Source organism: Orbicella franksi, chromosome 7 (assembly GCF_964199315.1).
Source record: "Orbicella franksi chromosome 7, jaOrbFran1.1, whole genome shotgun sequence".
Taxonomy (NCBI): domain Eukaryota; kingdom Metazoa; phylum Cnidaria; class Anthozoa; order Scleractinia; family Merulinidae; genus Orbicella; species Orbicella franksi.
In genome coordinates, this window is record NC_138151.1 from 25,834,025 (window position 1) to 25,861,456 (window position 27,432).

A 27,432-nucleotide genomic window follows, 5' to 3' on the forward strand; every position below is an offset into this window, starting at 1 on the left:
TTGCTTGGATACCTTGAATACGGAATATCACAAAGACCTGGAACTTAACCTGGGAGATCAGCTTTTAATCATCTATAATATTTCAAATTCCTGACCTCTTTTCTTCAGTGGTTTGGACTTAACAGTTGTGAAAATGACAGTGAAAACCGTCAGTTGAACTTCACAAATACACTGTCTAGTTGTGGGCTACCTTAAAGAAGGTGAAAGTAAACTTTTAATGAAAATCAATGGGTTGATCGATGAATTGGCATCTCAATCTACCCAACGCGTCGCTTGTGGAGAGACATGTCTGAATCACGCATGTCTAATTTTGCACGTGTGATACCAGTTTGACAAAGCCCATGTTTCTTTTTGATTAAGCTCCTCAGTGCTCAGACAAGGGACGACTTAGCCTCGTCCAACTCCTAAATATACAGAGAAAGCTCTTATTAGGTGCCGGAATGCTTGCCGCGCGGGCTACACAAGATCCTGTGTTGGAAAATAGCGTTGTATCGCTTGCGTGCCCTCAAAATCGCACATTCAACTATATCCTTGTTTTGGCGTTTTATCAGCGGCAAATAAGATATCATAAAATATAAACAGTCACAGTGTTAAGTTTTGACAGGAGAGCAAACGAACGAAGCTCCTGAATGGTGCGGCGTGGTAATGTTGATTAAACAGTATGTCAAATTTGCTTGAATGATTCCAAAAAATTGACGGTAGGGGAAGATAAGTTAACTCGCGCTAGAACCCAGTGAAGCTTTATCAGAGCTGAACTCAGTGGTATCCAGTTTTACTTAGAAGACACCTCCTTTTCAAGGGTAGAGACTTCTTGTTGTTTGAACAGTATCGGGATTGTAAGATGAGTCGGGAGAATATCTTGGATTTAATTGCAAAAGTCTAAATTCGGATTCATAATCGTTGCTTTCTTGCAAGATAAGGAGAAAACACATCTCTTTGTAATCTTCAGAGCACAGATGACTCTGATTATATCGCCTTTTTCACCAAGCCATCGCTTGTTAACTATACTATACCTGGGTGTATCACCTCATCCAGAAATCATGTTAAGTATCCTCCCGCACTTGTTATTTCTGGTGAAACACGTGGTACCTGGCAACGTAGGATACGCGTAATATTTTCAGGTAGGAAAGTTTATTTGGATTTTTTTGCGTTTTTCAAAGAATTTTCTTGGTGACTTTGACTCGGCGTCTTTATGGACATAAAGAAACCCGAAAAATAGATTGCGCGTTTCTCTGAGGCTTATAACCATAGCCTAAGAGCTGGGGGGGGGGGGGGCGGAGGGAGATGGGAACTCCACATCAGTTACGTAACAGCGACGGAGGTAGTCGTCGTAGCTTTTGGGGGTTAAACTTTGTGCCTCGGTTTCGCTTATGGTGTTTTTAAAATCAAAAACAAACACCCATAGAGTTATCTTTAAGATATCTCGGTACCTTCTGGGTCCACAAAACGACATTTTGGTTGCTTTTCAGGGGTCATTTATAATTATACGAAACTCATCCCCGTCAATTTTATTTTTGACTCCCACCAAGCACTGTCGATTAATTTACTGATCCCTTCTCAATTCCCTGCAGATGCAGTGCAACCAAACGTCTGTTACCGACGAGGCACCACCACAAGTGAATAAACTCATGGAACAAATATACTACAATCAAGTGCTGCTACAAAATTGCTCGCCCTTCCCCGACAGTCCTGCCTCTTGGGACACACAGCTACAGAGAGAAAGTGTGGAGGAATTTGAACAAGAGACTAAGAAAACTATGAACAACCTGTATTCCATACGTCACCGCTCCTCGGGAATGCCTTTGACTAATCGAAGAGAACTGAACCGAGAAAGAGAGCGCAAAAGGCAGACGCGTCTGAAGAGAGCGTTTAACGTGCTTCGCAGCGTAATACCAGATTACTTTTCCGAGAGAGAGCCCGGAGACAGGCTGTCAAGAATCCAAACGCTAAGACTGGCAAAGAAGTACATTGCTACATTACATGAATTGTTAGAGACATGTTAGTACTATTTTAGGCGCTGTTGCCTTTGCTAATGCATTGTGTGCCGCCCTAAAGTATTCACCAGACACCAACGTAGGAGACAAGAAAATGACGATGTTTTTCGCACTAAGTTACACATTTTAAGGGGATTTAATTCGTTGTGCTGGCTTTAGCATTTTAAAATTGACTTTGCCATGGTAGGTAACGTTATTATTGTTAGAACATTGTGTCACGCTATATGTTATGCTAATTAGGGCGCTTTTGTCATTTTAGGCGACTTGTTCACTTTAGGTTAAGCTATGTTCGACGATTTTGTGACTCTAGGTTACGCTCATATAAGCGATTTTGTAATACCAGGTTTAATTTTAAAAAGAGCTCCAGGCCCGGTATTATAAAGAGTGGAAAAAGCTATATACAGATCACACACTATCCAGTACAGAAACGTTCATAAAATCAACAATGTCGTCCATCATATAGTAACTTAGCTGGTGGAAAAGGCTAGTATCCCTCGCTTGAAAAACGTTGCTTTTCTTAAGAGTGATCGCTTTTAAGCATGTTGGAGCTACTATAGCAGTTCCAACAAACAGTGTCGAGGAGCAGTTAAAAAGTCAAGAACTTTTATTAAATTGTAGGCTTTGTTATAAAAATACTTAAATAAAACATTCTGGTGTTTGCACCGATCATGGTTTATTTGGTGCGAATGAACAGAGCCCAATCCCTATCCCATAAGGCACATCAGGCTTTAATATCTTCTTTTCATTCATTTAATTGTTGCTGGGTCTCCCAGGGCTTATAGAGCAGGGGAACAGGGACATTTATTTAAGTGGAACAAGGAATATTGTCAAACTACTTTCAGGGAACAAGAGATCAGAACTCCTGATTAGATTTTTGGGATCAAGGGAACACTAATCTACATTCAATTACTGAGGGATGCCCTTGACAAACAACTACAATGTAAGTAAGCAAGCCGGCTCTAGGAAAGACAAATCTTGCATAGACCATGCTGCCACCCTAAGGATAAGATTTCGTAGAACAGTCTAATGAATGGCAGACGCCATTATAAATGAACTTTATTGATTTCGAAAACACATTGTTGACACAGGAACTTCATATGGAAGCTTATACACCACTACAGAATTCCATTAAAGTTCATTAAGTTGCTCCACGACTTCTCCGAACCCTCATCTTGTCAAGTCAGCCACAGTGGAAAACAGTCTGAATCTTCGAAATGAGTACAGGAGTCCGGTAAGGTTCCTTGCTGTCCCTCATGATCTTTATTATCTTTGTCGACTAGATCATGAGAGAGGTGGAGGATAACGGTGAGACAGGGATACAGTGGACACTAACAACTCAGCTATCTGACCTACATTTTGCAGATGACTCTATGCCTCCTTTCTCAGAAACTGCAACATATGCAAGCCAAGACCAATAACTTGGAGCTCATCGCAGAGAGCACTGACCTCAGGATAAGCAAAGAGAAAACGAAAGTTATGCAGCAAAAGGATAAAATCAAGTTCAGCGGCGATTCGAATTCGAAGATCTGGAAGATGTAGAAAGGTTCACCATATCTGGGTAGCGCCATCAAAGTCACCGGCGGTGTTTAGGAGGGTGTGAAGAGCAGATTAGGCTAAACCAGACTGGCCTTCAACACGCTTAGACCAGTCTGGAATGCCTCGTCGATTTCTAGCAAAATCAAATTGCAGATCTTAACTGCAAATGTTAAAGCTACTCTCCTAGGGATCGTTCATTTTTTATAAGGTAGGGGGGGGGTTGGTGGGATTTGGGGGGGGCATGCGAAAAAAAATGGCTTTCGAGGGGGGCCATCCCAAAAAAATAAGGGAAAAAGGGGGATTACGTGAAATATTTTAGAAAAACTTTAAAATGACATAATGTTTGAATATCAAAACAATTGCTATAGAATAAACATAGAAGGCAGGATGCAAATTTATTACAAACTTTCCTTCTGCTTTAAAAAAACGTTTGGCGACAAAAAGCATTTGTAGCTACTGAAAAGAAGTATTTAACACTGTTATTTTCGAATGCAACTTTCACTGGCACTCATCTTCATCTTCGCTGTCGTCGAGTTCTTCGTCGCCGCTTGTGCTGCTATGGGAGTCTCTTTCACCAATGCTGCAAGAAGCAGCAATGCTTTCCGTCAGAGTGTACTCTTCAGGGTACATGAAGGTGTAAACATAATCTCTGACTTCCTGCTTAAGGTTTGTGGTGATTCTGCTTCTTGCAGCATCGGTGAAATAGTTCCCTTCCAAGAGCTGTGCGATGTATGGCCCATCTCTTCTAAATAACGAAGTGGCAACATCCTCAACTTTAATACACTCTTCCGGGACGGCCGTTCTAGGAGGGTACACAAGGCATTGTGGAAGATCATTTCCTTGCGGATTTCCAACACAGATTCCATAAACTCGTTGGACGTTGTTTTCAGTCCGCTTCCTCTTTCTTTCATTTGACTTTCTGCGGTTTTCTTTTTGCCTTCTCCTTTTGTTGATGTGCTGTTTGAGTATGCCCTTGAATATGCTGTTATAATTGCTCTTCTTATTTTCTAGTGCTTCCATGTCCTGCGTGACCTTCGTCAACTTAGCTTCTATACATTTGATCTGTTTTAGATTAAAACTGTGAGCAAATTCTTCGCCCTGCTTTAAAGCAAGCCCATTGGATTGAAAGAGTGTGGAATCGTGTTCCTTTACATCTTTCATCTTTAGCTTTTTGTTTTACCTGCGCAGGGCAACATTTATACATGCCTATCACTAGAGTAGAGGTAAAAACCTTCCAAATAGAGACATCTGTAAATTAAATGTAAGAATCTGTTTCACACAACACATCAACAGATTTCCAGTTTTTTCACAACACTTCGTACTTGGTTCAGTATCACAATGCAGGATCAAGGAAAGACTGTTCCAGGCCACTGTTACTTCGGTAAGATTGAGAAGTTTATGAATGAGCACTATGAGGAGGGGGAGAACTACAGGGGGTTTCTAAAGTTGTCCTGTCAAGAAAAGGTAGGAGAAATTTGTTCTTTTTGTTGTGAATGGACTGGACCACCCATAGAAAGATACCCTAAACCAGTTCCTGACCATTCCTGCCTACCGGAATACCACTACCTCTCCTACCAGAAGACCCCAAAAGAAGGGCGGGATCCAGATGACTGGCAGCCAAGGGTCCAAGCGAAGAAAAAGCATGGAAGTGGCAGGCTGGTTTTATCTGACCCAGAGAGCGTTGCTCTATTTGCAGATAAGTTTATTGTCAAATCAAAGTTTGTGGTGGATTATCTTCAGCATCTTGAAGCGCTGGAATTTAAAAGGAAAAAGAAGAAGAAAAGAGCAGAAGAAAAGGCAAAGTTAAGTAGGGACGCAAAAGATAAATCATATGAGGATTATCCTTGGACTGAGTTGTGCGAAGATCTAACCAAGTTTAAAAAGCTACGTGTTCCAGAACTAAACAAGTATTTGAGCCACCACGGGCTAAAGCAGCATTTGAAAAGCAGCAAGAGTGAGAAAGTAAAGGCAATTGTAAGACATTCATGCTTGCAGCAGAAGAGCCCTCTCAGAGCTGGCCAACCAACACTGAGAAATGCCAGGACATTGACACAAAATGACAACAGGGCAAGTGCTGACAGCAGTGAAACGGATGAAAGTGACAATGATGAGTATGACAGTGATGCCATTGACTCTGGGGGAGAAGATGACTCAAATGACGTCATTCTTGCATTCATCAATTCAGATGAGGAAGATGCCAATGAGAGGCCAAATGCCACACGCTCAGGGTGAGCCATAACTAGGAGATCCGAAATTGACTTCTCTTTCTTTTGATTTGTTTTTTAAGCAACAGCTCTCTGTAGTATAGGGATTGTAAATATTGTCTTCATAGTGAGCACAATAACGTGAAGTAGGGGGATAATAGAGAAATTTTAAAAAGTTGAAATCTAAATATTGTTTGTTCATTTTGGGGGGGGGTCATCCCAAAAAATGACCGCTATAAGGGGGGGAGGGCATGTGAAAAAATTGGTAAGCTGAGGGGGCATCATGCGATTTTTAAATGGTACTTCCCAAATCCCACCAACCCCCCCTCCCTCATAAAAAATGAACGGTCCCCTATGTGGATCAGATATCTGGAAAGTGACACAAGCTCTATCGAACCAGCTGCAAAGCTTTGTTTTTAAATGTCTCAGAAAGATCCTTGGCCGGAAAAAAATTAGTAACAAGGAACTGTGGACTGACAGTACGGGACAAGAGCACTGACATACCAACCGACATAGCAAGACGGAGATGGTTTTGGATAGGCTACAGGCTGCGAAAACGAGCCACTGAAACGACTAAGCAGGCCTTGAAGTGGATTCTGTTAAGACATGGATAAGGTCGACTGAAGACGAGATGAAGATGGTACAAGACAGAGTCCGCTGGCGGTGCACTGTCGAAGCTCTTTGTTCCGCTAGGAGCCTAAAGGATTAAGTCAGTTACCACTGAATACAGCATTAAACGTCTTTTAACGCTTATTGTCGAAAACACATTTTCAGAACTGAGAAGTGGTACCTGTTTGAACTATCACAGATTCAGCAGGGCAACCAAGGAACGGTTGAAAAGGCAATGTTTTACACCATTTGCTTACTTCACAGCACCCAAGTCCTACTACCCGCAGGTTTTCATTTCACCACATTACAAGGATTTACCCAGGTTTCGCCCTCCAAAGGCGCTTTAAGTAACCATTTGAGCACCAATGAGTATTACGAGGAATTTTACACAATTTGGACTTCATTTCAAGGAGGTAAAGTGAACAATGAAAAGACACCCCAAATACAGATTATAGAGGACTTTATTTTGATTCAATGAACTCTTGGCTTTGCAAGGACGGTCGGAAATTTGGCGGAATGCTCAAGTGTGTGTTGTTTGCCAATTCGTGTTTTATACTTTGTGTAGAGCCCCTATGAAGTGGACCGATGAACATGAAGTGCACACACGTGTATAATGGTGACTCTGGATCAAGGAAGTCTCGGCCTTATAAGACGCCTCGCTTTGCTCGGCGTCTTAGAGGCCCAGTTGTTTGACTCCAGAATCACCATTATACATGTGTGTAAGGCGGGTGTGATTGCTGATCCAGAATTTTTTTCCAGTTGAACATACCGTGTGCCTTGGTATAAACAACCATGGCCGCGTCAAGTTTTCCATCGATCTGACGTGGTGGAGATGTTCTACCGCCCCATCCCGCGTGAAGAGAACGTGAGAAATGGCAGTCCCAGAAGCCTATAAATTCAAAGCCGACCTTCTGAAATTCGCACAAAACACGAAATCAAGATTTGCCGAAGTTGTAGACAATGAAATCCGCTCGAGCTTGTCAATATTCTCTTCTCAAAAGAAATGTAAACAGAGGCACAGGTAATGCAGTCACACACAACTGCATATATAGAACATTCAAGAAGGGTTATTGCATTCCTGAGCGCCCTAAGAAAATCAGTCCTTGAGTTAAAAATTTTATTTTTTCGATTTTACTTTTTAGGGCGCAAAGGAATGCAGGTTGTTAAGGCGCACAGGTATGCAATCTATTGTTTTACACGTGCACACCTATTGTTATTTGACGTAAAAAAATTAATAGGCGCGTGATATTCGTCTTTCCGTAGCAACCAACATTAAATTACTGCGTGCTTGAAACGTGAGGAACTAATGTATTGAAACAAGGGGGTTTCCCAAGAAAGACAAAAGCCTCTCTCTTCTAGCATGGCAGCGACGATCTCGCGTGTGATATCACGTACGTTTCTCTGCCACTCAGGCGTGAAATATCCATTGATAAGAAACGCAATCAAGGGAACACTGACAATCATGTTTTTATAATATACAAACGTAGCCATGAATTTTCAAATGTTAATTCGAACGGGCGACGAGAGCAGTAATTTTTTGAAATATATATACAAGACCTGTCAAGGCGGCGAGAATGCAGTTTGATCCCAAGGCTGTAAGAGAAATAATGTGGCAGGGGATGACAGAAGATGAGTACAGAAATGCACAAGAGCCTATTGAAGAGGTGTTTGACGAGGCAGGAAGATCGTGCATGCGGTTGTTGTGGGCCGCGTTGGCAAGCAAGTTTGGTAAAAAAGGCGCAGGTGGCGAACACAACGTCGAATTTAAGTTTTATCGAAGCCGTCATCAACTTTTTTTTCTATTAAACGAATGCAACTCTTGGGGTTAACAAAATGGACCGAGGACAAACTTGCGACATCGTTGACACACCACCAAAAGATAGGTGCTACTGGCCAGCAATCGAAGACTTCCAAGAGCGAGAAGAAGTCGTCAGATGGCGCGATATCCAGCAAGGTATATACAAGGTGCGTGAAGTCCAAGATCGTGGACGCAATAAATACGGACCATCGGTCGTGTTGAAACTGGAACATGAAAATGGGCCAATAATGTTCCTGTGGGCGCCGCCTTCGCTAGCGTACGCGTTGCAAAACGGACAGCGCACGGATTATATCTTCAACATTGGAATGGGACAATCAAAAAATGGCAACATGTATTATGATTTCAAGCTGTTCTAAACAACAAAACGCTACACTGGAATGAGACAACAAGAAAAAGGCAACGTGTGTTACGATTTCAAGCTGTTCTGAACAACAAAACGCCTACTTTGGCCTGAAAAAATTTGTGAACCGAGAGTTGGCAGAAAGCAAAGGTTTTATTTTTTGTAACCCAAACCAAGTTTTGTTTTGAATTGATAGCGTTTCGCGCGAGTGCATGGTCCCGTTGTCTTTTTTCCACGGAACAGAATCAAGAGACTTGACCATTGTACGGTCTGCGGCGTTTTTGCATTTTCTCTCGTTTTCACCATATTTTTGTTTACGAAAAGCGCAACTACTGTAATCAACGTCATGTTGCATAGCTACAGCGTCAGTAGAGCCGGTGGGCTGTTGATATATTTCATTGATTTCTCCTGTTTCTGGATTATATTTCAGTTGTTGTTCAAGATGATTGTATGGGCCGGTATAATTGTGCCCAAGCAAGGTTCAACCGGCAGGGAGCTTTCCACTGGCCGAATGAATGTCAAAACCCACGCCATCAAGTTCAGCTCTATCAGTCTTGTATCAGTGGTTTGGCCTCACTTTTGGTGAAAGCTGGTCAAGCAACTCGCGCCCAACTTTTTCAATCGCAGGCCGAGCTTTTTTTCATGCCATAGTTTATTGCTTTCTTTTGCAACGCAGGATTTCTCATTGCCTCAGAAGCATAATATCTGCCAGCCTCGACGCCATTTTTTGCGAGGAAGAGGATATCTTTTGAGATAAACAGCTCGAGCCCGGTGTCGGCGACGCTGCTTAAGATTCCAGAGCCCTCTGCGCGAGAGGGCACCGTCAGTTTCCCGACAAAAAAAAAAACGGGTATTGGTGATTCCGCACACAGCGCACTTGGCTTTGAGCATTTTGCGATTGTTTTTTGTCAAAACTATTTTTCTGTACCTTCAACACTCGGTGTCACACGCCTGTCTTTCTCGCAGTAGCCATCCATGTTCGTATATTAAGAGAAATAATTCTTACAATTCGTTCGTTTTCATGCATGTTGTCAGAAAACATGCCGAGGATGTCTTTGAAACTTTTGCTTTTGTTTCTTTCATTCAGAAAAAGCAAACAATAATATCCATATCTTACGCTCCCAACCCACTGCAGCTGGTTGTCATTACGAAGAAAGGTCTTCTTTCCTAATTTTTTTCAGCTCTAATTCCCGCTCTTTCGGCGGCGGCAGTCCGGAAGAGTCGAAATATTCATGTTCACCGTTTTTCGCACGCCAGCAAAAAACCCAGTGTGTGCCCATGCTTCCGAAATCGTCCAGGTTGATGATACACGGTGAATGGAGAAGACGTGTTTCCTCATTGCGCGAAAACACCCCTTTGACAGGGATTTTTAAGGTATTTGCACCAGTTTGTTAAACCAAAATTGGAAAGCGGAACGTCTTCGAACATCATTTTCTTTATAATCTTCCCAACTGCCGAAGAGAGGCGAAGGGTTTATGTGCATCCCTTTTCCACTTTTAAGAGGAGGTAATGAACGCCGCTGCTGTGGGGGGAGCCCGACCTGCAGCCCTTTGCCGAACATTTTGCTTATCAAGTCAAGGGCAATAGGCACGCCAATGGAAGCTAGTATTCCAAGAAATCCACCGCATTACGCTGTTCCGCCGCCACGAACCATCCCTTGCCCAACAAGAACGTTTTCAACAGCCTTTTTCTGTTCTGGAGAGATCTTCTGAACAGGTTTGTAGAGCTTTATTTCTCTTCCCCCGTAACCGTTGCCGAAGATTTTCTTAAGCGCTTTTTCTGCACTAAAACTAAGCCCCGCGCTTGCCAAAGCCTTAACCGTCGGCTTGATTAAGGGTCTAGCCAGCCCAAGCAGAGTGGAGAAAATGCTGCCGCCACGTTGGGCGGTTTTTTCAGTCTGTGTCTTGCTCATCTTGAGATCAGCGCCTTTTTTCTCACTGGCTGCTTTTCTTAATCGGTTAATTTGAGTGCTGGTCAAAAGGAGCTCGTCTCCTCGGCCGATTTGATCTGGCTTGACGCGTAGTGTTACAGCCGATTTTTTAGCGAAATCGTTTGGAAATTTTTTGTTTTGCCAGTCAGTCAGTGCAATCTCGTGCGGAGGGTAAGTCGTCGCCATCTTATATCAAGGTACAAAAATTTTCCGTTTTTCAGACAACGACCAGTTCATTTCCAATCTGTTTCACCACAACGTCTTCGTCGTTCAGGACCACAGCGTAGATCGAGTAATCTTCAGCATTGGCTGCTTCGTTTAGCCGGTAATGCAAAGTCAAACTCTTGGGATCACCTGTTACACTTTCTTTGACTGATCTGAGGTCAAAGTAAACGATGGGGTAAATTTTTGAGAAGTTGGCGACTTGTAGCTGGGTACCCGAGTTGTAGTAATTTTTTCTGTATCGGAAGTTTATCAGATGGTTGAGGATTCGCAATTTGAAGTCGCTTTCACAGTCCAGCTTGGGGTAGTAACTGGTCCCATACTGCAGGCGGCAAGAAGACAGATTTGCTGTGCTGTCTCCATCGAGGTCAAAAGTGTCGAAGATGTAGGGATTGTGTTCTAGGGATTTTTTGTTTTTGAGTCTGCTGAAAGAAGACGAACACATGTTTGGGGTTTTTGACGTCCGAGGTTATCAACCAAGAGCCCACTGCATCCTTTCGGCTTGAGCTAGGGTGCAGCGTTTCTTTTAAATAACTCCATTGAGTCGGTTTTAAGAAATTTTCGTTGACTTGCTTTTGACCTTCAGATGCCAGCGTCAGCTGTGGAATCCACAATTCAAACTTTCGGACAACAATCCTACGCCCCGCGCCGTCATTTCGAAAAATCATTTCTTCGTCATCTTGCAGCATAATCTCAAACTAAAGTTGCATTAGAGACAAAAGTCTGTCAGACAGTTCTTCAAAGAACGAATAGCGGTTGAGAAGAATAATAGTTTCAAATGTAGCGCCTCCGTGTGAAAACAGCCCGCGCGCAAAGATTTCAGGGTTTGTTGCGGCGACGGCTGTTACATTTGTAGCATCGCTGTCAAGATACCAAAACTGGCTTTTCGCCACACTTCTTGCATAGTGGTCAGAATAATCCAGCAAGTTTTTGATAAATATGACTTTGTGTATGTTGTCAGCTTTGTAAAACGAGTTTACCAGCAGATTTGACGGTCAAGCTTTTTATCAGAGAAAAAGCACCGTTGATTGGAGCTGACCGTGTGTCGCCTGCATCATTAGCGCCATCTGCGAGGGGCTCAAAGGTGAAATTAACACGGAAATAGGCGTTGTACCAGTCATAGATGTTGTCCCTGTCCTTCACCGAGAACTTCTGACTGCTTTTTTGTTGGTGCTGATTGTTGCCCGGAAACGTGAGCGGTGTATCCAGATTGATGTAGATGTAATTTACCTTTTCGAGAAAGCGCGGTGTCCTGAACATCGTAGTTCGTACATTTGTTGAGAAAAATTTTGCTAGTTTTGAATTTAAGGTGGCTCTATACAGTTTTTTGGCGCGCGGAGCATGGGTACGAATGGCGCGAGCGCGCGAGTTTAAAAGAAAAGAAAAAAACAAAAATAAACATGGCGGCGAGACTTTTATCGCGAGTCGCGTTCCACTTACCGCTATCCTTTTTGTCCGGAACAAGTGTTCATCAAAAAAACGCCTAGAAATGTGTTCAAAAATACACTTCTTTCGTCTTCTCCTGACGTGGTTAAACTGAGAAGCCAATTCGCAGCACTTATCGCGCCGACATCAGAGAGAGAAGACGGTCGTGATCGCACGCGAAGGAAGTCGCAGAGTGGTCACGGTGTACTTTTTATGGTCGGAGGCTTCGCTTTGAGTTCCCTGGACGAAGAAACACCGAAAACAGCTGGACTGTCTGTAGAGGCGCAACTGACACCGGAAACACAACAACCATTGAGTGACGAGAAGGGTCGGTTCTCACGAAAGAAACCACTCAAAGTGGAAACACGGACGACAGGACTCGTGGGATAAAGGAGTGGAGGGCAAAGAGGAAATCAGAGTTTCAAGGAATGGTCGATAATTAGTCCCCACCGAAGAAAAGAACTATATGCATAATAAATGTATGGGGTTACACGGAAATCTTGCCTCAAAATCTTGTTTTCGCCATACGTGGCACTATGCAATTCCCTAAAAGTTTTAAGACAAGTGCTTCATCAAGACTTTCCTTGCTCTGAAATAGTTCTCAATTTGAACTTTTGTATTATAGCACAGGTAGTTCATAGCAAATTGTCAACATGATTGTACCTGAACATTTTGACATTTCATTTCAAAATTCCAACAAATTTTTTGTTACAGTTACAACCTAATAATTACCATTTTATGGCAAGTACACACAGCTTTAAGGCTATAAAGTTAACAGGTTTCCAAAAAACAATTATGAGGTTGATTATACATGTATATCTTCAATACATTAAAAAACATCTCATATGCAATCAGCCATGAAAAGCCTGGGGTTGGTCCTTAAATTTTTGGGCAAGTTCTGAAACCCTTACCCTCATAATTACCCTATAACAAGCGTCACACAATTGTTTGTCTATTGTTACAAACAAAAATGTTTTCGGTAAATTTGGAACAAACAAGCAGTTGTAAATTTTCCACAGACCACAAATTGCATTCGCTGCATTTTGAAATGCTGTTAGTTTTTGCAAATATTTACTTGTGCTCATTTACTCCAAATTAAAGGAGAAAACACACTGCCAGAATTAAGTATCAGATCTTCCTGAGTATCAATATATTTACTTTATTTTCAGCCAATTTGTCATTGTTGAACATAACAGCAGAAAAAAAATGTGGGTTAGTCTCAGTGTTTATTTTCAGTTACCTGTGCAGTGTGTGGTACAGAGAATGTTGTCAAGACCTCCAGTGAACACAGGAGCGGTCAAAGAGGTCCACTCAGTCAGGATGTTAGTTCAAGAGCTGTTCTTGGGTGTCTACATACAGCAATCGGTGAAACCCACCTAAATAATTTACTGTGTACATTAAATATTCCCCCTATGAACCAGTAACTTTCAAGAGTAGAGAAAACGAGATTGGGCATACAGTAGAGCAAGTAACAAAGAAAAGTTGCAAAACTGCAAAGTTAGAAGAAAAAAGTGCTGCCATCGAAAAGGGTGTAAAAGCAGATGACTAAGGCTGCATCAATATCCCCTGCTCATATGACATGGGTTGGCAAAAATGGGGAAAAGGGCATAACTTGTCAACTGGTCATGCTGCAGTCATTGGTTTAACTTATGGGAAGATTATGGATTATACTACGAGAACAAAATCCTGTAGGGTTTGCACAAATGCTAAAAAAAACTGGAAAACAAGCCAAGCAACACAATTGTCGACTCAATCATACAGCATCATCAAAAGCAATGGAGCCTATGGCAGCAGTCCATTTGCTCACTGAAGACCTAAATTCTAATGTCAAACTATCTGTTTATGTCGGGGATGAAGACTCCACAACAGCTGCACATATAATAGAGAAGGTCCCTTATCCTGTAGAAAAGTCGACAGACATTGTGCATGCCAAAAGATCCCTTACTACGAGGCTGTATAACCTAAGCCAACGTGGGAAATTTGCAAATTCATCAACTCTCTCACAGAAAGTTATCAACTACTTGGTCAAATGTTTTGCTTATAGCGTGTCTCAAAATAAGGGAAATCCAACAGCCTTTCAAAAATCCTTAAAAAGCATTCTACCACATTCGTTTGGACACCACAAAAATTGCAATGAATCATGGTGTGGTGCCAAGAAAGACCCTATTAACTATAAACACTCTGACTAACCCTATGGCAAAGATCTCTATGGCGATGACTTAAGGAAAGCTTTGGAGAGAACTTTTGATGAATATTGTACTGACATAGTAGTTGCAAAGTTATCACCTGGGTCAAATTTGCAGAGAAATGAGGCCCTAAACAGTGTTATAGGCTCAAAAAATCCCTGAATTAGATACCACGGTGGAAGTAAACGTAATGACTTCCGAGTGGCCTGTGGCATCTCGCAAGTAAACCTTGGATATCAGTACATTAGTCAAACGCTTGAGAGCCTCAACATTAAACCTGGCATACACTGTATCAGCTACATTGAAAGGATGGATCACAAGGCTACCCAAGACAAACTAAGAAAAAACAGCATTAATTTCAAACGCCGAAGAGTTCAGCTACATAAGCATAAGTTAAATCTTGATGGTTAAAAACAAGCTAAGGAAGGAAACACATACCAAAGTGGACTAGAACTTAACCTGGATCCAAACAATTCTACCAAACTGATTCAAGAATTCGACATCATCAATTTGAAAATTTCAAATGAGGAGCTGAAAAACGTTGAAACATGCATTCCTGAATTAACGATCAGACCAGTGGCGGAGGAATTTCCCTATGACAGAAACACTGTTTACAATTTCATCATTTACGATATTGAAACAAACACGTCTGGAAAAACCGCAGAAATATGGCAACTTTCAGCAGTTGATCAATCAGGTTTGCACTGTTTCAACGATTATATATTGCCTTTGAGGGATGTAGATATTCATGCTACAAGGGTAAATGGTTTAAGTGTCCGAGCAGTCAGAGGCGTCAGGACCCTGTTCAAAGACAATCAACCAGTCGAAACTGTGTTACTTGGAAAGTCACTCGAAAATTTTCTAATCTACTTTAATAGAGAAAACTGTCAGGCGTGTGGAAAGCGATCATAATATTTATACTGCTTTAATCGGGCACAACTCTCAGGTTTTCGATAGTCCAACTCTTCTTCGTCAAGGGGGACATCAACTTTGTGAAAGACTTTCCTGTCTTAACGTTTTCTTTTCTGGCACTCTCCCTGTGATGAAGAACTTGGTCAAACGTCCCTCTCTGGTCTTACCGGATGGTTCCACAGTTAAATTAAATCAACAATCCATTTATCAGACACTTTTCCATAAACCTTTCCCCGCACACGATGCAATGGAGGATGTTAGAGCTTTAAGAAGAATAGTCTTTGACTCCCGTTTGAACATATCAGAGGACATGTTGACAGAGAACATGTCAACAACACAGTACGCAGAAAATGACATGAAATACCTTGATCGTCGCTACGAACTCCTGCAGACATTCCGAGAACTCTTTATCATCCAACAAACGCGGAATTCCCCATCAAGCAACAGATTGCTGAAAAAATAGCCGGAAGTGGCATTTCATATCGAGATCTTAAGAATGTTTTCGAGAAGTTCGGAGCAAAAGGGCTTGTTGGCGTATTGTCTCTGCCTCCATCTTAAGCAACTAGCAAGGCCCCGCGAGTGACAAAAACAACCCGTATTCTAGCCAAGATCGTTGAGCACTTCAAAGCAGTGGCGGAAACCACAAGTTAAAATGCATTTCCATAAGTATTACAACACTTAGGTATACTTTTCGCCGTAGTGGGGAAAAATAAGCTTCTACATCTCGACTAATTTCCAAGTAGCACGTCATTCTCGTCCCCAGTGCTACTCGTCTTAAAATGTCGTTGACGAGTAGCTCTGGACGCACCCAAAAATTCGAATTTTTTCATTGGCTGACAAAAAATGAATGCGCAGCAGAAATGAAAATTACAAAGCTCGACGCATTCCATTTTACTTCCGGCCCGGATGGCGGCACCTTCGCTCAGTTGACACAGGCGCGCTTTACGAAAAAACAAATGGTGACCTTTCCCGTTCGATCCGAAGGAATCGTTAAAGTTTCCACGTAACCAAAGGAGTACGTCGCCTGCAACGATGTCATTCACGATCGTAATCATCGTCCTTTGTTGTAGCAGCGGAGAAGGTGGGAAGAAACGTTTAGAACTCTGAGAATCAACCAGCTAATACAACAATTACTTTGTCGCTGACCATACCCCAAGAAATCATAAAATTAACTTCGAATCGGCAGTGGGTTTTAAGAAACGTTTGTCTTCCTTTATGAAAAGCTCAAAAGGAAACTTAGAGCCAGGTGAAAAAAAGAAGAAATATCACTCTTGCTAAGCAAATGTGGCACTGGAAATGCGAAGGTGAGTGTGTTTTTCTCTCTCTGAAAGATCCAGGAGATCAGATTCTAGCAGTCCAAAATGTATTGATATTAAATTGATAAAATGAGTCAAAGGTCCGTGTTATAATACTCTGCTACGTACCTGGATGATGTAGCAAATGGTCTGAACATGAAGTTTGGTTTGTTTCTTCCACATATTGTTATGTAGTATCTTTTACTATCTGTTAAGAAGCTTCTGCTGTTATAGATATATATAATATCTTTTTTTTTAGCTCCCCTTTCTTTATTATTGAGACCTCCCCTATAGTCTCCCTCCAAAAAACACGAACAAACCTTTTGTGGTCAGGCAAGAGTTAAGTTTCCTTTAGAGCCTTCACCCAAATTTTATCTTTTTTTTTATATAATTTACTTGTGGAAATGATGTGTAAAGGAAAATAACCATAGATAACCATAGCTGAAATTTGAGGCCCTTTCCTCTCTCCCCACTTTAGTTAGGAAGCAACTGCAACTAGCAAAACTTTATTCCGTCACAATAACATTAATCAGTAAATAACAATAATTTATCATCCATGCAAATAACTGTGAACAAATATAAGAGACAATTATTTATACATGTATAACTGATAACGAATCATCAGGACTAGTGGGTTTCCAAATGTAATGTGGGAATTATCTCTACTAAAAACAAATAAAACATTTAAGGTGTACAGAGTTACATTAATATCCCCATAAGAAAAATGTCATAATCTTTTTGTTAGCCTTTGAAAGATAATTTATTTCCTGCCATTATTTACTATTCTTTGTTAATATTCAGACCATAATAGTGCTACATAAATTCCTCAAAGGATGACCATTTATGGATAATTCAAATAGGAATGTTGCTCTTGCAGTTCAATAAATAATACTGGAAAAAAAGGAGATGGAGAAAGAACCATTGTTGATAGTAAAGCTATGTGGCTGATGTTCTGATCAACCACAAGACGTAGAAAGTATACATTGAGATTTCTTGTTGCACATGGTTGTATAACAGGCTGAAGAGCCTTATTACCATGAAGTAACATGAATTGTAAAAGAGCGATGACATTGCATTGTTTCCCATTCATTTTGTTCATGCAGTTTCCTAAAAAAAATCTTCCTTAATGTACATTGAGGCACACCAATATGAATCACTCTCTTCACATCAGGAACCTCTACATGTATACTAATGCCAGATACTAATGTTATAGTTACATCATTTTAGCTGTATTATATTTTTGGTAACACTATGTACTCATATGGGAATACTGAAATAAATTGGTGTTGTTGTTGTTTTTGAAAGCACCCAAAAGATTAAGCTTTATATAAGCTGGTTGAAAGGTATAAAATGAACAAAAACAATTACATCGACAAAAGCAGTGGGGGATGGGGGACAAAATGGTGGAATAGCCCTATATCTAGTTTTGTAATGTCTACAGGCTTTTCTCAAGCCTGAATGTACAAAAATCATCATTAGATGTTCCAGATAAGCTAATTAAAATTGCTGCAGAGCCATTATGGAAACCCCCAGCACACATATATAACCACTCGATAACAACTGGCATAGGACTTTTATTTTTTTTCTTGGCGTTTTTCTTAACAAGGTAGTAACCACTTCAAAAGGCCAATTGCTACCCTATACCCTGGTTACCACACACATATTTTTTTTATTCTTTTCATACCCATATGCAAAATAGATTTCTCTTCTCATATTTATTTAATTATAATACTGATGTAAATTAATTCTGTAAATAACGCACAATAAAAGTTGATCGATTGATTTAATTTGACAGTTTAATGATCTGTTGATTGTGTAAGACCCTTTTTTGTAAAAAAAAAAAAAAAAAAATAGAACAGAATGGGGTTACTTGAAAAAATGAGGACATGAAAGATCATATGAAAGTGAGCACACCTTTATTACATTCCTTGCAAGGAAACACGAGCAAAACTCCAATACAACAAAACTTTCCTGAGTTCAACAGATTTTTATTCTGCTGCAGCTTACAAACCTATGTAAATAACCAGGAAGTAAACAGTTCTTACCATTAAAAAAAATTTCCCTTCATCTATCACCACGGCTTATATTTAAATCCTCTGGTAAGTGATGCAATTTCCACGGCTGATTTCCACAAACACTTCCGTGTGTCCATAAACAAATTTTACCGTGACATCGATAGACGTAATACATGCCGTATCCTGATTACGTTGCTTGAAAGCTTTCGCAACTGCACCTCGCTCTTTAAACTTCTCCTTTTTATCGAATATGAAGAGAAGAAACAACAAGAACACAGCTATCGATTTCTGAATTTTTCTAGACGGTCCACCACAAAATGCACCGCGAAAGCCGTTGGTAAAATATTACACAAGCTGGCAATCGTGTTTGAAGCGGCGACGGCATTTAAGGCCGCTTTCTACTCTCTTTTTAACTCTAAATCACCTAACTTCAGCGAAGTGAAAACACATGTCAGCGTTCCGATCTGTTTACATCTGAAGAATACTCTCTATTCCTCTCTCCCCTCCCTCAGGATTAGTTTCTGAGCATGAGCAGATATGCAGGCCAAAATTACGTATGCGTTACCGGATGTCCGTGATTTACGGACATCCGGTAATGGCTGCTACCAGAGCCCTCCGTTTCTCTGACCACGAGACCAAAAGAAACGGAGGCTCTGGGGACGAGAATGAGCAGTACGTGCGAAGGAAGCAAACCGTGAGCATGCGCAGTACCGTAACTTGAAGAAATTCTATTTTGATGACGTCACGAAAAAACAGAGGTCTTTGAGTGATCTAAAACGCATATTAAGCGCGTTCCAGACGGTGAATTTTTTTAAAAATTGGCACATGGATAGGATTTTTCTTTTTCTCGCTGTTAAGAAAAAATCATCAAATTTTATACATACATTAATGTAATACGCGTCAAAAACGAAAATTGCGAATTCCTCCGAAAATTATGTACAAATTCTCTTGTAGCTTTGTCAGTTGAAAATCCTTGTATGTTTACTCTGTTCCCCCCAAAACAAAGAAAATTCACCGTGTAGAAACCTAGAAACACCGTCTAGAAGTCAGGTAGATTAAAGAAACAAGCCAAGCATTTCTATCAGTAGTTGCCATAGCAACAACATTTAGGTTCTGAAAGTGTCTTCCATACGTAGTCTAAGGCTGTAGGTTTTTATTATTGACCTTCTACCGGGTGCTATGTTGTAAACATTTGCCAAGGGAGAAATTAATTGTGCATATGTAGTATCCAAAGCTTTGTGAAATAGTATTGTCGTGAGCCCAAGTACCAAACTGATTCCACTTGAAATAAATTGTTAGTCAGTTATTTAGAAACGTACTAGGCCCTCGATGTGGTTAGGAGGAAAATGTTAAGAACACAATTCCAAAGTGGCGTGACACGCGAGTAGAAATATTCAGAAATATTTTGAATTTAAGTTGCGCGTACGTTTATCGCGAGATTTCTTTGACAGTTTTTACAATTTCCTGTAAGCGACTACTGTTTAATTACGGTGACCACGCTGCTTTAACAGTTCATCTAATTTTAATGATTTTAATTAGTGGTTTTTCGTTCATCTATCCCGCACCTGTTATGTCGAAAGCTTTTATGGCCCTTTTCCGCACCGCCCACTCTATCGTCTCGATCACGCTGAGTAGTTTCACAGTCTCACTTCCGCGTAAATATTGATTAAGAACGATACACGTTCTTTTTTATTTGCACACGTCCACATCTAAAGTATCGTGTTTATCCGACAATACCGTGTTCGCTGTTATTGTTTGTTCACCCTTCTGTTGTTTCCACCAGTTATTAGAACCGCGATCTGTTTTGACAGAGTCGTGTCGTAAGCAAATCTGTAAATCACTCCTTTTATCGTCCCAATAATTTGGCAAAATTAGCATAGCCCGTGCGGATATTTAGAAGTTTCCGAGATATTTAGAAATCATTCAGAACTTTTTCGGTTTAGCCCTGTGTTTTCCTCCTTATTTTCTTGCAACAATACTATGCCAGAAAAAATCCAGTTCAGCAATTTGCCACTTGACAAATGTACCGGCAAAACAATATTATAATTTAATATATCCTTTGGCATCTTCATGCAATTGATTATGTCTTTTCATGATCGGGTGCGCTATTTTAACCGTGTGTGGTTAAAGTAAGTTAAGACGGAATCCACCAGAAGTTCGAGTAACGAGTGGACAAAAACCTAGTACCAAGATTATTTACATCGTATTGCAAACTTCTGTACGACTGTTTTAAATATCTTCTCAAAAAAAAAATCATTTCTAGCAACACCAAACGTCGAAAATGAATGTTGAACTTCGTATGAAACACTTGAAAGTGCTGACTGGTGAAATGAAACTGATGATGAAATTTTGCCTGTGTTTGCACAATTTCTCTGAACTTTGAAATTTATTTTTTCTCGTTCCCATGGGAAATTGTTTCCGGTGTTATTTCAGGCAATTAGTTATGTATTTACCTTTAAGAAAATGTAAAAATGACTGTAAAATACTTAAAACTATTCTGGGACCAAATTTGTGTCTACTAAAACCTGAAACTGCTCGATTTTCTACTGGATTTCGTCTTAATAATTTGCTTATGGCTGTTGTTACAGTTGTAGGTCACCGCAAAGCTCGTGTTGTAATGCACTGGTTATTAATAAATGTGCCATGTTAAAACAATTTGTATGGTCCTAGACAACACTAACGTTATTAATAAAAATGACCACGAAGTATAAACATTTCAATCAATCAATTAAACACTTCCAATCACTCAACTGAAATCAATCAAATATTATAGCATAAGTTTAATTTTGACACTGACAGTGTGTCCAGCATCATAGTTGTTCAAAAAAATAGGAAAATAGGAAATTCGTGTTTCAAAAAAATAGGAAAAATAGGAACTTTCTTTCCAAAAAATAGGAAAATCCTTGCTACATGCAAATGTAGCATTGTAAATGTGTAAGTTATGTACATACATCTGTATAACAATACAAGCATCTATTTTTTAAAGTTTTTCTTAGCACTCATTGTGATAACAACATCAGTTTATTTAACAATAGATTTTAAAAAGAAAACAAATGATTGAAGGGAAATCGGCAAACAATAACTGTCAAATTGAAATTTGAATATTTTTTTAGAAACAAGACTAGTGATTCCACAATGAATTAATCCACTCGAAATCCCTGGTTTTAACGGTACTTCAGTAACAACTGAACTACGCCACCTTCACCTTGTTCAGAAACTACCCTGGCTTTTCAAAACTTTAGCATCAAACCAGCAGATAATGGCAAACAGAACAAATCCACAGTGAAGACTAATAACAACACTTCACTCTTAACTTCACTTAAAACGATAGTTCACCCTTAATTTGACTTTAAAACGACAGTTCACCCATAATTATTGGATTTAAGACAACAGTTCACCTTTAATATGGCTTAAAAACGACAGTTCACCCTTAATTTGGCTTTTTATTTCGTTGAAGGAGAAGCAGAGATATCATTTAATTAGTTAGTGCTTTTTTTTTCCGGTAGATGATCATATTTATAATATACAGTGAGCAGCCGTTCAGCGGCGTAAGGACATGTATGGATACCGCAATGTATTTTCGATGGGTTAGTGCAGAATATTATCCATTTAGCTCAACATAATCACCTGAACTAGAGTTATATAACTAGTAGATACAATAGGTGCAGTGGAAAATCATTGAAAAGCATGGTTCAAACAGTAAATGTAAGTTTTGAACAGAAATCCAATAAGCAACAGAAAACAAACAATGAATTACTGTTGCTAACATATTGTTGATTTAGAACATCTGGTGAATACTTTAGAACGGCGCACAATGCATTAGCAAAGGCAATAGAACCATGTCCCTAACAATTCATGTAATGCAGCGATGTACTTCTTTACCTGAGTTTTAGAGTTTGGATTCTTGACAGCCTGTCTCCGGGCTCTCTCTTGGAAAAGTAATCGGGTATTACGCTGCGAAGCACGTTAAACGCTTTCCTCAGACGCGTCTGCCTTTTGCGCTCTCTTTCTCGGTCAGATCTCTTCGATTGGTCAATGACATTTCCGAGGAGCGGTGACGTTTGGAATACAGGTTGTTCATAGTTTCCTTAGTCTTTTGTTCAAATTCCTCCATACTTTGTCTGTGTAGCAGCGTGTCCCAAGAGGCAGGACAGTCGGGGAAGGGCAAGCAATTTTGTAGCAGCACTTGACTGTTGTATATTTGTTCCATGGGTTTATTCACTTGTACTGATACTTCGTCGGGAATATACGTTTGGTTGAACTGCATCTGCAGGGAATTAAGAAGGGATCAGTAAATTAATCGACAATGCCCAGTGCGAGTCAAAAATAAAAGTGACGGGGATGAGTTTCGGATAATTGTAAATGACCCTTGAAAAGCTACCAAAATGTCATTCGTAGACCCAGAAGGCACCGAGATTAAGGGCGACTTGTCTTAGTATTAACACCTTAAGCAATAAGCGAAACCGAGGCACAAACTTTAATTCTCAAAAGCAACGACGACTACCCTCCTCGCTGTTACGTAACTGATAGGGAGTTCCCATCCCCTTTCCCACAGCTCTGAGGCTATGATGAAAAGCCCCAGAGAAACTCCAGACAAGCCTTTTTTCAGGTTTCTCTATGTCTGTAAAACGCTGAGTCGAAACTGGCAGGAAAATTCATTGACAAACGCAAGAAAAATTCCAAATAAACCTACGGACATTAAAATATTTGTGTCCTAAGTTGGCAGTTACCACGTGTTTCACCAGAAACAACAGGTGCAGTAGAGTGCGGCAAAGTGAAGAATGTTTCAGTGCAATTTCGAAAAGGGCCAGTACTGTTGGATGAGATAGTTATAACACAGCGCGTGCGCTGGTCGCACCTAATTTCTATTGAGCCATCATGAAAACAATCCCTATTCACGCACGGCCTGTGTAAATAACATGACGTGTGTAGGTTCATTTTAGCTGCAACATTTCCGTGCAGTTAAGACGCGAGTTCCTTTTTGTTAAAGTTTCCGCAATGTGAACATCATTCTGAACAATCCAAACCCTACTTTGAGTCTTTGACTTTTGCCAAGCTAAGATGGTTATTAAAACTTGAGTATTTTGACTTTGTTTGCCCACATTTCCATTGTGTATTTCTGAATTTGTTTTCGTATATTTTCATCAAGTCGAAGAAGCGAATGTTTCATTGAGAAGTTAGGAACCAGATAAACGTTTCGTCGTTCTGAACTGTTGCTCGACTGATTGTGGCGTGTTTTTAACCAGCCAATAGGATCCTTTGTTTTCCTTCACCGTGCATTGTGAGAACTTTGTAGTTAATCACAAAAAAACGAAACAAAACAAAACAAAACAAAACATGTTCTAGGGTTCAATATGTTGTCCCTATGTTATAAAAGAGTTTGTTCATGATTTCATTAGCTGTGCGTATATCGAGTTCTGGATGCACTTGGGTAGTTTGGAGAGCACTCCAGAAGCTAGAGTTACTGTCGGCTGCGCCTCTAAAAACTCTTGCGCCTCCCTCGTGCTAGTTCTCGAAACTTCCCACGTGCATCGTAATTCTTTAATGTGCCCTGAACATTACAAAGAGTCGTGTTTTATCCTGTATCTTACAAGAAAGCAACGATTATGAATCCGGATTATACTTGTTTTGTAATTAAATCCACGTGGAGAATGGATTCTTCTGGTTCATATAACTCTTCCGATATTCTCTTAAACAACAAAAAGGCTGGATCTCAAAAGATGGTGTCTTCAGAGTAAAACTGGATACCATTGAGTTCAACTGTGACAAAATTTTACTTGGGGCTACCACGAGTTAACTAATCTTCCCATGCTGTGACTGATCTTCCATGTCAATTTGTGATCGAATCTTGACATATTTGTCAATCAACATTACCAAGCCGCACCATTCAGGAGCTTCGTTTCTTTGGTCTGCTGACAAATATCAAGACTGTGACTATTTATTATTATCTTATTTGTCGCTTGATATACGCCAACTGCAATAATATAGTTAAATGTGCGAATTTGAACGCACGATAACGATACATGCGCTATATGTTTTCTCACAAAGGATCTTGCGTAGCCTGCGCGGCAAGCGTTTCCAGACGAAATACGAGCTTTTTCTGTGCTTTGGCGGCTGGACGAGATAACGTCGTCCCCTGCCTGAGCATCAGGAGTCTAGTCACAAAGGAACAGACGCTTTGCCAAGGTCGTATCGCACGTGCAAAATTAGACATTCGTGATTTAGTCATGTGTTTCCACAAACGACGCTTTAGGTAGATTGGCATGTCAACTGAACTCATTGTTGTTCGCCTGATGTATCCCTGAGCAAGGATAGCTTCCTTCATGTGCAATTTAAACGCGCACCAGCTAGTACTACTACAAATCTCAGAATTATGCATCCTTCCTTCTTGCGGCTATTGTGATGTCGTCAGTGGTGCAGCGAACTCCATATACAAATTTTAAAAAAACCTTTTCCTCAAAAACACAGGATGCTATTAGTAATAGCATCCTGCGTTTTTGAGGAAAAGGTTATCTGAAAAAAATGGTTAGAAAATGCATATTGGGGGCGTCTTATAGCGTCTTCAGACATCTTATAAAAATTTTGGGTGAGTTTTTGTAAAACTTTAGAATATTCTTTAACATAAAAGACTGGGAGTAAAGAAAACATTCACGGCTCGCCGCACTTTTCGATAAGCTCTACCCTCTTTAAATAAAGTCTTTACTTATTTACATACTTACTTACTGATGGTTTGGCACTCTCTGTATTTTGTCGGGTTAGAAAAGCCATCTAGGCTTCACTTTCGATCTTGGCCCCTCTTCAGTGTTGAAGACACATTGAAGATGGTCCAAGACCTCTCATGCTTGTTATACATGCACTATTTTAAACACTTTGAGAATTAAAGTCCACAGAAATGGCTATTTCCGTTGTATGTCTCACAGAGCACATGAGGCTTTTGGCTCAGTTTTACTGGGTTTTTTTGTTATCCCCCCAAATTTTCCATTTTCAAAGTGTCTTAATGAAGAGATAAGCTGTGATTTCCCATGAACATAACAGAGGAGCTCTTTCTAGCTCTTAAATACGGACTGTTCGATCAGGGGGCTATGAAGGTCAACGTAGTGACCATATGCCCGTCAAGTAGCTGGGAAAGGTCTTAAATTGGCTAAATTCCTAGCAGCCTAAAATTTCCATCGATTTTTAAATTCAAATTCTTTTCAATGTTTGCACCGGAAATGTCTGACCACAAATTTCTCAGAATTGAAGACAAGCAATATATGGCGGTAGTATAGGGGGGCGGTTTGAGACCCAACCAATCAGAGCGCGTTATTTTGTTCACGTGACGCGTCTGGACCAATCAGCGTGCAGGATTTTCGGCTCAGGTCAGCGGTTGCACTAATGCTTTTTAGCGAGGTCTGGGGCGAGCCCGGCCAAACGTGGCCGCACGGGGTTGGACGTGAGGTCGTGAGGGTCTGGGGACCGGAAGTGACGTCACACAGACACAGACCACGTGATCAGATTTCAAATTTTTTATTTACAATTCTAGTAAATGATTGACATTGTCCATGTCGATATCATCGATGTCGGCTCGGGTGTATCCGTAAGGATACGATAGGAAGGTGTCGGGATCCACGACGCGTTTGTCGAAGACGACTTTGTATCGTTTGGTTTCTTCGATCGTTTCTAGTGTTTTGGTTTGAACATTGCGTTTAATCTTGTGTGGATTGTGTACGCTGATTTCCCGTGGTTCTTCGCGGGGCTCCGTGACCTCGTTGATGACGTTTTCTTTTAACAGGTCAAAGTTCAATTGTGCTTGACCACGTGTGTTGAGGATGAAACCGCGTACCTTGCATTCGACTTTACCGTCGTTGGTTTGGTAACCGTAATTCTTGGGGCCAGTGGCAGCAAACTCCACGATGTGAGTGCCTGGTTTCAATTCGCTGGTGAATTCGCCGAGATGATCGCCTAAGGGTGGCATGGGTTGACCTTCTCGATGCGAGAAGATGATGGAGTCTGTGTCGAAGTGCATGACTTGTTCGGGTTGGAGTTGACTGAGTCCTTCTCGGTAGAGTTTGAGTCTGGCCCAGCAGGTGGTGAAGCACGCCACGAAAATGTTGATGTTGACTTGAACGGCTTCTTCGTCTTGGACGTGTTTGTAGACCAATTCGATCATCTCGTCGTTCATGACACGAAGGGTTTGAATTTCTCGACTGTCATCGGTCAACAGGGCATGAAGCCTGGCGGGTGATGAAATGGCTTCGACTTGGCTCTTGTTACCTTGTTGACCGTACTTGCCCCAGAAGCTGTTTAGCATCATTTTGGCCAGAGACCGTCGACCGGGATTTTTTTGAATTTTGTCGGCCTCGAGTTGAATGCCTTCCTTGGCTAGGTAGTCGTCTAGTTACTGCTGGCGTTTCTCGACATCGTCACCCACCCAATCGGGCCAGCCGCTGGCTTCTTGCTTGATCTTGAGAAAGGTGTTCACGTAGAAAGAGAACAAGTCGTTGGAATTGCGCGAGAAGTGCCAAATTTCGTACACGTGTGGGATGACGTACCCTTGATGAAGGGCTTCTTGCAACTCGGGGGTGGGCCACGTACCCACAAGACATCGCTCATGCTCGTTGTGGATGCAGCGATGGCTGCGTTCGGTCAGCGGTTTGGGTTGCTCTGTTTCCACGCAAGTTCTGCAAAGTGGAAAGGTGAGTTTGCCCCCACTGCGGTGGGGTAAGACGGGGTGATACAACCCAAAGGGTGGTAGGATCTTGCATTTGACCAGACCGAAGTAACTGGAAATGTCGGTGCCTTCGGGTTGGTGAATGATGACAGGATGACCCACGGGGTAGGGACAGTTTTTGTTGGTCCAGGGGTAGAGAGAGGTGAAATCCAGGTAATGGACCTTTTCTCCGTTGTCGACTCGGTGGTAAAGTTTGATGGCGTTGGTGCGTCCACCGTAGAACGCGTCTCTGGGT

The 27,432-nt window shown here is 41.0% G+C and overlaps 3 protein-coding genes and 1 pseudogene across 3 annotated transcripts in view; 2 read left to right on the top strand and 2 right to left on the bottom strand.

The window, feature by feature from the left end:
- LOC145493412 (uncharacterized) overlaps nucleotides 1–3,759 on the top strand; it is a 21,741-nt gene extending 17,982 nt beyond the window's left edge. Inside the window, exon 2 of the mRNA XM_081472879.1 lies at nucleotides 1,572–3,759. Coding sequence (XP_081329005.1) covers nucleotides 1,572–2,003 — 432 coding nt within the window. The 3' untranslated portion in view covers nucleotides 2,004–3,759. The remainder of the gene's footprint in view (nucleotides 1–1,571) is intronic.
- LOC145492473 (uncharacterized) overlaps nucleotides 1–27,432 on the bottom strand; it is a 121,464-nt gene that overhangs the window by 89,647 nt on the left and 4,385 nt on the right. The window lies entirely within an intron of this gene.
- Nucleotides 13,638–15,640, top strand: LOC145492703 (uncharacterized; annotated as a pseudogene).
- Nucleotides 25,735–26,790, bottom strand: LOC145492431 (uncharacterized). The gene has a single exon (XM_081471879.1). It carries the CDS (start codon nucleotides 26,778–26,780, stop codon nucleotides 25,998–26,000), a length of 783 nt encoding a protein of 260 aa, XP_081328005.1. The 5' UTR covers nucleotides 26,781–26,790; the 3' UTR covers nucleotides 25,735–25,997.